At 37.4% G+C, this 12,982-nt stretch overlaps 1 protein-coding gene across 11 annotated transcripts in view; it reads right to left on the bottom strand.

The window, feature by feature from the left end:
- The window catches only part of LOC126272844 (piezo-type mechanosensitive ion channel component), a 651,486-nt gene that overhangs the window by 285,420 nt on the left and 353,084 nt on the right, over positions 1 to 12,982 (bottom strand). For all 11 annotated transcript variants that reach the window (XM_049976053.1, XM_049976051.1, XM_049976056.1 and 8 more), the window contains one exon: positions 10,208 to 10,409. In XM_049976053.1, coding sequence (XP_049832010.1) covers positions 10,208 to 10,409 — 202 coding nt within the window. The remainder of the gene's footprint in view (positions 1 to 10,207; positions 10,410 to 12,982) is intronic.

Consider the following 12,982-nt stretch of genomic DNA (forward strand, 5'->3'; position numbering starts at 1 on the left):
ACTTTGGCATAAATTTTGTCGACGTCTTCCTGAGGTCTAACTGTTCTGTAAAAATGGAATGAATGGGCCCAATACTTATTTTGACCTTGTCTGAAAGTTTTATGATTGTGATTTGACTATCTTGCATTACCAGGGTCCTTACTTGATCAATAACAACCTCATTTGTAGATACTGAGGGTCTACCTGAATGTGCTTCACTCGTCACTGATGAACGGCGATCTCTGAAGGTTTTGTATATCTCCCCTTTATCTGTATGGTACCCACTGCTTCACCCCTAAACATTTATCAAATCCATCAGATTGAAAATGTGTGCACTCCAATACATTGAAGGTTTCAACAATAAAAATTAAGGTTAGATACTTTTTGAACAGCCACTGACTGTAATTAGACAATCTTTATATTTTACTGCTGCATACCCTATGTGTAAACACCTATGGTCTAGGGGTAGTGTATTTGCCTACTAATCAAAATGTCCCTGATTCCAGAGAGCACTTGCACCCTATCTCCTCAGTTATTTGTTGGCTGTATTCAAATGTCTGTCTTCCCCTACAGCTTTCCTGATGCTTTAACGCATGTCCTATTCTCTTATCTCTTCGTCTTGTCAGTGTTTTCCTTATGTCCCTTCCTTCAACGATTCTGCAGAGTAGCTCTTCATTCCTTATCATATCAGTCCACCTGATTTTCCACATTCATCTCTAATGCTTCAATGCTCTTCTGTTCCATTTTCCCCCACAAGTTTCCCCATGTGAAATTCCCTGATATTTCCCTGGTTTCCAAGACAAGTTTTAACATTTTTCCCTGACAGATTTTGTGGTCAAGGCCCTGAAATGGGGCCTCATGTTCAAATTTGGGCATTATTTCACCAATCGCAATTTTATAAAAACAGTCTCTCCCTTTTTCAAGCATTTCTTTTAGGCATTCATAGAGGGATTTTCTTTCTTCATCAGAGTGACTAGAAGTTAGTGCAGGAGATGAATTTGTGGCAAGCTGCACCAGACCAGTCAGAAGACTGCTGACTATTTTTGGAAAAGAAGGAGAGGGCATCAATGAAGGTAAATGAAGAGACAGCTGAAGGAGAGAGAGAAGAACATTAGGAAGCAATGGCACGTAAGTAATGAAAAGAAGTAAAAAAAGATGGGATGACTTACTCAAGAACAAAGTGTTGGAAATGGAAATGATGGTTTGCTTCACTAGCGTACAAGGACTTATGGTCACTACGTGCATGAGGGGCATTCAATAAGTAATGCAACACATTTTTTTCTCTGCCAGTTTTGGTTGAAAAAACGTGGTATTTGTTGTGGAACGTCATGGAATATTCTTGCTTTTTCCTCTATACTTTCATGAAGTTCAGACAGGTGATGGCATTTTATGTACCCTTCAAAATGGTGTCTGTAACAGAGGTTTGTTCCAAGCACAGAGTACTCACAAGTTTCTTTTGGTGGAAAAGCAGAGCATCACATATTCTCATAGGTGCTTGCAGAATGTCTAAGGATACCTTGCTGAGAACAAAAGCATGGGAAGTCATTGGGTGTTATCACTGCAACAAGATTGTACAAACCTGTCTGATCTCCCATGTGGCAGCTGGACAGCTGACAGCACACAGCTGTAACTTCTGCAGTGTTGGAACGTACGGACACACTAATTCAAAGTAATCGACGGCTCACTACCAAACACCTTACTGTTCAATTTGTCATCTCTGCTGGTAGTGTTGACAACCTCTTCCACCAATTGGGGTACTCAAAGATGTGTGCCTGTTGGATTCCTTGCCACCGAATGAAACCCATTAATGGCAATGACGGACCACATGTGCAGAACTGCTTGTGCATTACAAGGCCATTGCGACAATTTTTTGTCGAACATTGTCACAGACGATGAAACATGGGTTCATCACTTCAAACCAGATACAAAAGGGCTATCCATGGAGTGACACCACACCACCTCCCCGTCGAAGTAGTAGTTCAGTGTCATGCCCTCAGTTGGCAAGGTCATAGCAACAGTCTCTGGGACTCTGAAAAGGTTATTCTGTTTAATATCATGCCCCATTGTCCATTCATCAACTCTGAAGTGTACTGTTCTACCCTCAGAAAACTGAAGAAGCAACTTTGGCGTGCCCATCACCACCAAAATACAATTGAACTACTACTCATCCATGACAATCCCAGGCCTCACAAAAGGCTTTGCACCCAAGGAGAGCTCATAAAACTTCAATAGACTGCTCTTCCTCATCCACTCTACAGCCCAGAGCTCACGCCTTCCACTTCCATCTGTTTGGCTCGAAGATGGATGCACTCGGCATAAAGCAGTGCGTGGATGATGGAAAGGTTACTGATGCAGCAAGATGTTTGATGTCAACCAGCAGTACCATGTGAGCATACAGGATGCTCCAATAAGGTGACACAAGGCCAGAGAAGTTGTAGCAACTATGATAACTAAACTACAAACAACAGCTAAAAGACTCAAATGTTCAGTACTTAGGAGTTAAGTAAAACTCATTCCCACATCACAGAAAGGAGCAATAATCTCTGAACCCTTTGAATGATCGAGTGTATGATCTTAGTACTGTAGTCTTTCTTTTCTTTTCTTCAGTTTCTTTTTGAAAATCAAGCTGAAGGTAGTGAGCCCTAGAAGGTTTCTGACCCTAGTGAGTAACTTTTAGTTGGTAACTACAATAGGTATGAGTCAGTACCATAATAAGGCGGGAAGAATATATTTTGATTCACTATACTAGTCTTAAATGCAGATATTTTGTGATTTGCACGAAACACGAAACACTTTAACAACTATTACAAATCTCTCAAAGATGAATTCAATCAGAGTATTATCAAATATTACATGGCATTGTTACATTTTATGGGAGCAAATAAGCTGTTTTGTGTGTTTTCTTAATTACCTATCTGGTCCCTTTTGCAACATGTGTTGATAATAAATGGACTTATACAGAGATATATTTTTGTATGTAAAACACACAGACTTACTTGATTTGGATAAAATAGGAGAAATAAAGTGTAATCCATACTAGTGTACTGAATAGTCACAAAGAAAAAAGAAATACTGGATAACAATCCAACAGTTGTAATCTAAGTACCTGAAGTTGTTTTCACATAATTTATTATTTAATACATGTGGTTACATAGCATGATGCTTCCTCATTTAAATGGCACAGCACATGAGAGGATATGAGATATTCCACTATTTTATTGGTGGTAATTCCAAAAAAGGAAACCTTTTCATTAATAGGAAAAATCTGTATTAGCTTGATGTATAAATGAAGAAGTTTATAAAACTGTACATTTTGGTAAAGATGAGAGGAAAGGTCACTTGGAGGGTTAGAACTATCTTTGTTATGTATGAAAGCTTGTTATGGGTCATATTCTGTTGTGGTTACTCTACTTATGTGCCTCAGGTAGTCATTATTGCTTCATGTGACAACAAGACCTGTATCACTGTACATGGTGTTATTGCAAGTGCAGCAGAGAGACTGCTGTGCTGTACACAGCTCCAAGGAATAGCAGCAGTTCTAACATAATATATTGCAATAATGTCAATATAGAATAAATCTTTTTGTAACAGCATTTTGTTTAGTTGGTTGAATGTGAGAGCCTGAACTGGATATTAGCCTAAAATAAGGACACATATTAATGACCAATCTCTTGTTTGATGTATAGAAAATGTATAATAAATTCTAATTGTAGCTCCCAGTTCTTAGAATACTACCTTAGCAGATATTGGTGTCAAATCAAGATTTAAGAAAATTTCATCTAGCCAAGTGTTCAATGACTACTACAGAGCACGTGTGTAGTTTATCAATGGCACACAACTGAGAAAAAGTACCAGTTGTATGTCACACCATAGTTCAGAACAGTGGTCCTGGCATGTGACAGGCTCTCCAACACAGTCAAAAGTAGAATTATAAAAAGCCTTTAATGTAAGTGAATGACATTAATCTTGTAAACCTGAGTCTGGAAAGAGTTAACATAATGGCATATTCATAATCATGTAGATGGGGCACATATCATTTGAATTTTCTATCAGACACAATGAATTTTCTATCAGATTCAATAAATTACAAAATTAACTGATTTTGTAGTTGGTAATGGTAATAAAGAAGAAGTAATTCTTCAAATTTTGATGAGCTAGCATTAATCACTACTACTACTCCATGGCACTACATCCCTTGTAGGGCCTTGGCCTCCTGGACAATCTCTGCCCACTCTTTTCTGCTGGCTGCCTTGGCTCTCCATCTTCTAACTCCGCATCCTTCTCAAGTCCTGTACGTTGTCTAGCCATACGGTCCTTGGTCTGCACCACCGGGTTTTCCTTTGAAAACTTTCTTGACTATGCTGTTCTCCACCATTCTTTCTACGTGTCCCAACCAACGTAGTTGCTTACTCTTTATTTCTGTCACTATATCTAGGTTATATATCTAAAAACAAAGATTCTGTAACTTACCATATGAAAGCGTTGGTACGTTGATAGAGACACTAACAAACACAAACACACACACAAATTTCAAGCTTTCGCAACCCACAGTTGCTTCATCAGGAAAGAGGGAAGGAGAGGGAAAGACGAAAGGATGTGGGTTTTAACGGAGAGGGTAAAGAGTCATTCCAATCCCCTGCTTGTGTCTGTATATGTGCGGATGGATATGTGTGTGTGTGTGTGTGTGTGTGTGTGTGTGTGTATACCTGTCCCTTCTTCCCCCCAAGGTAAGTCTTTCCGCTGCCAGGATTGGAATGACTCCTTACCCTCTCCCTTAAAACCCACATCCTTTCATCTTTTCCTCTCCTTCCCTCTTCCCTGATGAAGCAACCATGGATTGCGAAAGCTTGAAATTTGTGTGTGTGTTTGTGTTTGTTAGTGTCTCTATCAACGTACCAACGCTTTCGTTTGGTAAGTTACAGAATCTTTGTTTTTAGATATATTTTTCCCACGTGGGATGTTTCCCTTTATTATAACTATATCCAGTTTATTGTACAAATCTCTGATCTCATTATTTGAGTTTCTCCAAAAAACCCTACCATTCACTGGCCTGTACATTTTTCTAAGTATCTTCCTTTCCCATCTCAGTAACAACTCTCAACATTTTGTGTCAAAGTCCAGGTCTCCAAACCATACATCACCACAGGTCTAACTACTGTATGATACACAGACAGTTTCAGATTCCTACTAAAGCTTCTTGCTTTAAACACTTTAACCAGTTTAAAGTAGCTCCTGTTACCAGCTGTATTCCTTGCATGCATTTCTTCACTCATATCTTTATTATCTGTTACCAGAGACCCAAGATATTTAAAGCTCTCACAGCATTCATATACCAGGTCACGAGTTTGTTTAAGCCAAGTGCTAGGCTTAGCCAGGTGATAGAAGACATAGGACCACTCTGTAGGGACTTTGACAAGAATGATGAGGTGATAGTAATAGGTGGGGCAGGAAACAGCCTGGCTAAGGATAGGAATTATGATATTAAGAGTGACCTGGATAAAATAGGAGCTGCAACAGGATGTACGAATGTGGGTTTTGTTGAGGTATTGCAGTGTTACGATCAGCCCTTGGTTAAACCTTCTGTGTGGCGAGTTAACAGAGAGTTGAGCGAGCAGCTGCTGGACGGTGCAAAAACACACATTTATACAGCACCTGTTGGTAGCATTGGGAGATGGGGATACACTCAACATGGCCTGCACCTAAATAGTCTAGGGAAGGAAAGATTAGCTGATTTAAAGGCCACTAGCACTCAAGGCAAAACCCCTGTGACCCGAAAGGGCATAGGGGCACCTTTTTTAGGTTGAACAAGATGTCCAGAAAGGCAGCTCTTAAAGGTAAAAAAATAAATGGTTCGAATAAAGGTAGAGGAAACAGTTGTGTTAATATATTTCACCAAAATATCAGGGGATTAAGGAACAAAATAGATGAACTAATAATTTGTTTTGAGAATATTAAAAATACAACAGAAGTTGATGTACTGTGCCTGTCTGAACATCATATAACTACACAAATGGAAAATGTAAATATTAATGGGTATAAACTAGCAACTTATTTTTGTAGAAACAATATGGAGAAAGGAGGAGCTGCCATTTATGTTAAGGGGGAACATAGTTTTAAAAACATAGGAACCGCAAAATTCTGTGTAGAACAGCACGTTGAAGTATGCGCTTGTGAGCTTAAATTGGACAGTGGTAAATTCATAATTGTGACTGTGTATAGGTCCCCACTTGGAAATTTTCAAATGTTTCTTAAAAACCTAGACCTCTTGCTGCGTTATCTGTCAGAAAAGGGAAAACACATTATAATTTGTGGAGATTTTAACGTAGATTTTCTTAAACACTCAAGCAAGAAGAATGACCTTGATCTATTACTTTGCTCTTACAATCTGACATCAGTCATTGATTTTCCTACTTGTATTGTACAAGACAGTAGCACCCTGATAGATAACATTTTCATAGACCAAGATAAATTAAAAGAAGTAAGCACCTATCCTATTAAGAACGGGCTTCCTGATCACGATGCACAGCTACTTTCAATTCATGACTCTGCTCCATACAGTAATGTGAAAAAAACAAACAAAATAATACGCCCAATTAACCATATAACAATTCAACAATTTAAGTAAAGCTTGAAAAGGGTAGACTGGGAGGATGTTTATCGGGAACCTGATGCAAATGTTAAATTTAACTTATTCCATGATAAACTTGTGGGTATATTTGAAAACAGTTTTCCTAAGAAATTACTGAATCATAATTCAAATAAACTTGATAAAAAACCATGGCTGACTAAAGGGATTAAAATTTCTTGTAGCCGGAAATGGGAGCTATACCAAGACACTAGAATAAGTCGAGATGAAGAAAAGCTCAACCATTATAAGAAATATTGTAATATATTAAGGAAAGTTATAAAAAAATCCAGAAGTATGTGTATCAAGTCTGAGATTAGCACCTCTGATGACAAAGTTAAAACAATATGGAATATAGTTAAAAGGGAAACAGGCAACCAAGGTCACAGGACAACAGTATTACTGTTAAGCACAATGAAAAGCTTATAAATGAAAAATCACAGGTTGAAAATATTTTTAATAATCATTTTATAAATGTAGTGGAAAATATAGGCACCAGCTGCTCACCAGATAGGGCATAACTCTATATGAAAGAGGCATTCCCGGTGCAAACAAATGAAATTGAAATCCTACCCACCTCACCGTCTGAAATTAAGAAAATAATAAATTCACTTAAGAATAAAAACTCACATGGAACTGATGGTATCTCCAATAGAATACTAAAATCTTGTCCACACCTGATAAGTCGAGTTCTTAGCCACATATGTAATAGCTCATTGAATCAGGGAATATTTCCTGACAGATTGAAATATGCCATAGTTAAACCCTTGTATAAAAAAGGTGACAAGACAGACGTCAACAATTATCATCCTATTTCACTTCTGACATCCTTCTCAAAAGTGTTTGAAAAAGTAATGTACTCAAGAGTAACTTTAGACATTAGTGGGAATAACGTTTTAACAAAATGTCAGTTCGGTTTTCAGAAAGATGTTTCAACAGATAGTGCTATACACGCTTTCACTGATCAAATTTTAAATGCTCTGGATAGTAGAACATCACCAATTGGGATTTTCTGTGATCTCTCTAAGGCTTTTGATTGTGTGGATCATGAAATCCTCTTAGATAAGCTGAAGTATTATCGAATGAATGGTTCAGTACACAGATGGTTCACTTCATATTTAACTGGTAGAATGCAGAAGGTTGAAACAGTAAACCCACATAGTACACAAAGGGCAGCAGATTATTCAGACTGGGGAGGTATCAAGAATGGGGTACCACAGGGTTCTGTCTTGGGGCCTTTATTGTTTTTAATATATGTTAATGACTTGCCTAATTATATTCATGAAGATGCAAACTTGGTTCTCTTTGCAGATGACACAAGTATTGTAATCAAGCCTAAAAAGCAAGAATCAGCTGAGGAAAATGCAAATAATGTTTTTCAAAGAGTTATTAGGTGGTTTTCCGCAAATGGACTTTCATTCAACTTTGAAAAAACACTGTACATACAGTTCAGTACTGGGAAAGGCATAACACTGGAAATAAATATAGAGTGTGGGGGAAAATCTTTAGCTAAAGCAGATTGTTCAAAATTTCTGGGTGTCTGTATTGATCAGAATTTAAACTGGAAGACACACATTGACAATCTACTGAAACGATTGAGCTCAGCTACCTATGCTATTAGTGTCATTGCAAATTTTGGAGACAAGCACATCAGTAAGTTAGCTTACCATGCATATTTTCATTCATTGCTTTCTTACGGAATCATCTTTTGGGGCAATTCATCACTAAAAAAGAAGGTATTTATTGCACAAAAACGTGTTATCAGAATAATGTCTGGGGCTCATCCAAGATCATCCTGTAGACAATTATTTAAAGAATTAGGGATATTGCCAGTAGCTTCACAATATATATACAGCCTAATGAAATTTGTTGTTAGTAACCCAGATCACTTCGGAATTAATAGCACAGTCCACAGCTACAGTACTAGGAGACAGGGTGACCTTCACTACCGTTCATTGAATTTGACATTGGCACAAAAGGGGGTGAATTATACCTCCACAAAGATTTTTGGTCAATTGACAAACAATATCAAAAGTCTGACAGACAACCAATCGGCATTCAAACGTAAGTTAAGAGAATTCCTGAATGACAACTCCTTCTACTCCATAGATGAATTTTTAGACTTAGGCCAAAGAAATACAGTAAGCATTAACAATTGTACCGTATATAAGACTAACAATGATTATTTGGGATAAATGAATCTTGTGTACTTTGACACGTTCCACATCATTACGAAAGAATCGTGTTCATGATCCATGGAACAAGTAATATAACTAACTAACTAACTAACTATTCTTCTCCGTTCAAAGTCATGCTCCTTTCTCCTTCACTATATCTCTTCCTAGATGTTAACACATACTTAGTCTTTAACTGATTAATGGTCAGCCCCATCTCTGCACCATATCTTCCTACTTTTTCCAAGCTTTTCTTCCAGATCCTGTTTCCTCCTGGATAACAAATCAATATCATCCGCATATGCAAGCTGCTGAGTCACTCTATTAAACAGTGTTCCCCTAGAGTTGTTGCTTTGTGTATTTCACATTACTCTCTCGAAGGCGACATTAAATAGAATAGTGGAGAGCACATCACCCTGCTGCAGTCCTTGGTTAACTTCAAATGCCTTTGATAAAGTGCCCTCGATCTTTACTTTGCATATTGTTCTTCTGAAAGTCATTTGAACCAATCTTGTAAGTTTGTTAGGGACTCCTGCCTCTTGCATTGCCTTCCAAAGTTGATCCCTTTTGATACTATTATAAGCTTGTTTGAAATCAATGAACAGGTGGTGAACATCAATGTTATACTCTTAACATTTTTCAAGGATCTGTAATGGATCTATTAGTTCTGAAACCACACTAGTGGTCTCCTAGATACTTCTACTTATGTTCTTAACCACCCAGCCATGATTTTTCCTAATACTTTACATACTACACAGAGCATTGCAATTCTTCTATAATTCCCTCAGTCAGGTTTGCCATGTTTCTTATGTGTAATGGCCCATACATAAAAAACATGACAAACCTGACTGCGGGACTTATAGGAGAATTGCAGTGCTCCACTGCTGTACTCCACTGTTTTCGCATATTTTCTTTCTGCCATATTTCCACTGTAATCTCATGCAAAACACTTACTAGTTTTTCTCCTCTATATTTTACCATTTCTGCTGTAATATTGTTTTCTACCAGAGCTGTATTGTTTTTAAGAGTCTTGATACTAATTTTAACTTCTTACCATGTGGGTTCTGCTACTGATCCCTGGTGAACATCATTGTTCAAAGAAAATACTGTTTGTTTATTAAGAAAGAAATAAACATGACACAACCTACGAAGAAGAGACAAGCAGAAGACTAAATGTATTTTTGTACTACAGTAATATATTGTGACAAAAAACACAAAAAGAATTTTTTTTTAATATTAAGTGAAAATTGTCATCTTTCACTGTCTTAAAGTTATAAGGAGCTCAAGAAGTTGTTCCTCACAGGTAATACATATTAAAATAGAAACAAATTTCAAGTATAATAAAACAGGAAACTTATCACTAACTGATCTCAATTTTCTTTACTTTTAGGTCAACTTTTAGTTAACATTAATTTATAAGTGTACTTACACAGGCATAGACCAGGTGGCAAACCAACTGCTAGCGCATACTGAACAGGTAAGAGTACAGCTATAAAAATTTGATAGAATATCCAGATTCTGGCTGCAGTTTCTCTTCTCATTGCAAACAAGAGGCACAGCCAGAAGGAATACAAAACTGCATAAAAATCCAGACGTGTTCCAATCAGCCCCACTGTAGCCATGAGACAAGCCTGAAACAAGCCGCAGTCATCAAAATGACAGACCATTAATTCTAGGCTGCCAGGAACAAAGTATAAGTTAGAATATGGTCAAAAGAAGTTGGAGTCCAGGAGGGGATTTCAATCTGTTGGTAGAAGTAGTTTAAGTCTGAACTGGATACAATATTCTATACGTCATTTAATCCTAACAGTACAAGTAAATATGTTGATAACTATCTTGGAAAACAGTATAAGTCAATTTATACTATTAGTGCTGCAGTCCAACATAGTAAGTCTCGTTATATTCCTTGACCTGAAAATGATGCAGGTGATAGCTTAATGTCTTTGGTACAATGTGTGCTACCATTATAGAATATCTATGATTTATTGTTACCTCTGTGAGTACTATTTGAAGTTGTAAAAATTTGGTTAGCTTACGAAAACAGATTAATTCTCAGTACTAGCAATGTATAATACAGTGGTCTGTGGTTGTTCAATCACATAAATAAAATAGGGTAATAGTAACATAAGAATGGTACATTTTTGTAGATGTCTTCTAGATCATTAAGAATATTAGAACATGCAAAGAAATCTTTAACACAGGACAAAAATGGTGAAACAGTTAAGTGCTCTTGATAATGTTCAGTAGCGAATACAGGAAAGAATATTATCATATGTAGCTGTTTCACAGTCAAAATTTCCTATTACTTAGAACTTGTTTCCATGTATTTCAGCTCTTAATGAAAGCAGTAAGAGAAATATGGTAGTTAACCTCGAAAAACAGGAAGATACATTCTCACATGTGTCATCTGGGCTACATAAGGAAAAGTTAGGAATAATCCAGGATACTGTGGATGTAATAGGCAACTGTAGTGATCCTCCGTTAAATATATCTGTTGATTGCAATATTGATGAAGACTATGTTCTGGATTTTGAAGCAAATAAGTCACCAGGTCTGCATGGAATCCCAGTTCCATTTTACAAAGGGTACTCTACAGCATTAGCCCATTACCTAGCTCACATTTATCATGAATCTTTCAGCCAGTGCAAAGTCCCAAGTGACCAGAAAAAAGTGCAGGTGACTCCAGTACATAAAAAAGGTAAAAGAATGGACTCACAAAATTACAGACCAATATCCATAACTTCTATTTGCTGCAAAATCGTTGAACATATTCTCAGTTTGAATATAATAAAACTTCCTTCAGACTGAAAAGCTTATATTCACGAATTGGCATTGTTTTGGAAGGCATTGTTTCTGTGATACTCAGTTACTGTTTTCTCACATGACTTACTAAGAACTATGGATGAAAGGCAACAGCAGATTCCATATTTCTAGATTTCCAGAAAGCATTTGATATAGGTGCCCCACTGCACGCTGTTAATGATGATACTGGCATGTGGAATAAGTTCATAGATATACAAGTCGCTCAAAGCCTTCTTAAATAATAGAACCCAGTATGTTGACCTCAACAGTGTGTGTTCATCACAGACAAGGGTATCGTTATGAGTGCCCTGGGGAAATGTGATAGGACTGCTTTTGGTCTCTACATACATAAATGATTTTACTGATAGGGTGGGTAGTGATATGCGGTTGTTTGCTGATGGTGCTATGGTGCATGGTAAGGTGTCGGAAGTTGAGTGACTGTAATAAGATACAAGATGACTTATACAAAATTTCCAGTTGGTGTGGTGGATGGCAGCTAGCGTTAAATGTGGAAAAAATGTAAGTTAAAGTGAATGAGTAGGAAAATCAAACACATAATGTTCGGATACAATATTATTAGTGTCCTGCTTGACACAGTCAAGTCATTTAAATATCTGGGTGAAATGTAGCAAAGTGATATGAGGTGGAATGAGCATGTGAAAACTGTGAGAGGGAATGCGAATGATCAACTTTGGTTTATTAGGAGACTTTTAGAAAGAGTGGTTTACCTGTAAAGGAGACCACACATAGAACCCTGGTGTGACCTATTCATGAGTACTGCTTGAGTGTTTAGGATCCGTACCACGTCGTACCAAAGGAAAACATTGAGGCAATTCAGAGGCAGACTGCTAGATTTGTTACCGGTAGGTTTGAATAACATGTAAGTGTTACGGAGATGCTTCGGAAACTCAAATGGGAATCCCTGGAGGGAAGGCGATGTTCTTTTAGAGAAAAAAAATACTGAGAAAATTTGAAGAACCAGCATCTGAAGCTGACCGCCAAATAGTTCTACTTCCCCCAATATACACTACACGTAAGGACCACGAGGATAAGATACAAAAAATTAGGGCTCATACAGAGGCATACAAACAGTTGTTTTTCCCTCACTCTATTTGCAAATCAAACAGGAAATGAAATGACAAGTAGTGGTACAGAATACCCTCTGCCACTCCCTGCACAGTGGCTTGCGGAGTATCTATGTAGATGAAGATATAGATATAGAAGAGAGTGAGTCAAGAGAGGATGAAGATACAAATGTGTGGAAGATAGTGACTGCCGGAAGACCTTCAAAAAGGAAGAAAATTGACAGTATTGCACAGGAAATTGGCTACATAAATGCTGAACCAGAAAAAAAGTCTGCATCAAATGCCATGAAAGGTACTTATTCTTGAAAAGCTAGAGC

Source organism: Schistocerca gregaria, chromosome 5, assembly GCF_023897955.1.
Source record: "Schistocerca gregaria isolate iqSchGreg1 chromosome 5, iqSchGreg1.2, whole genome shotgun sequence".
Taxonomy (NCBI): Eukaryota; Metazoa; Arthropoda; class Insecta; order Orthoptera; family Acrididae; genus Schistocerca; species Schistocerca gregaria.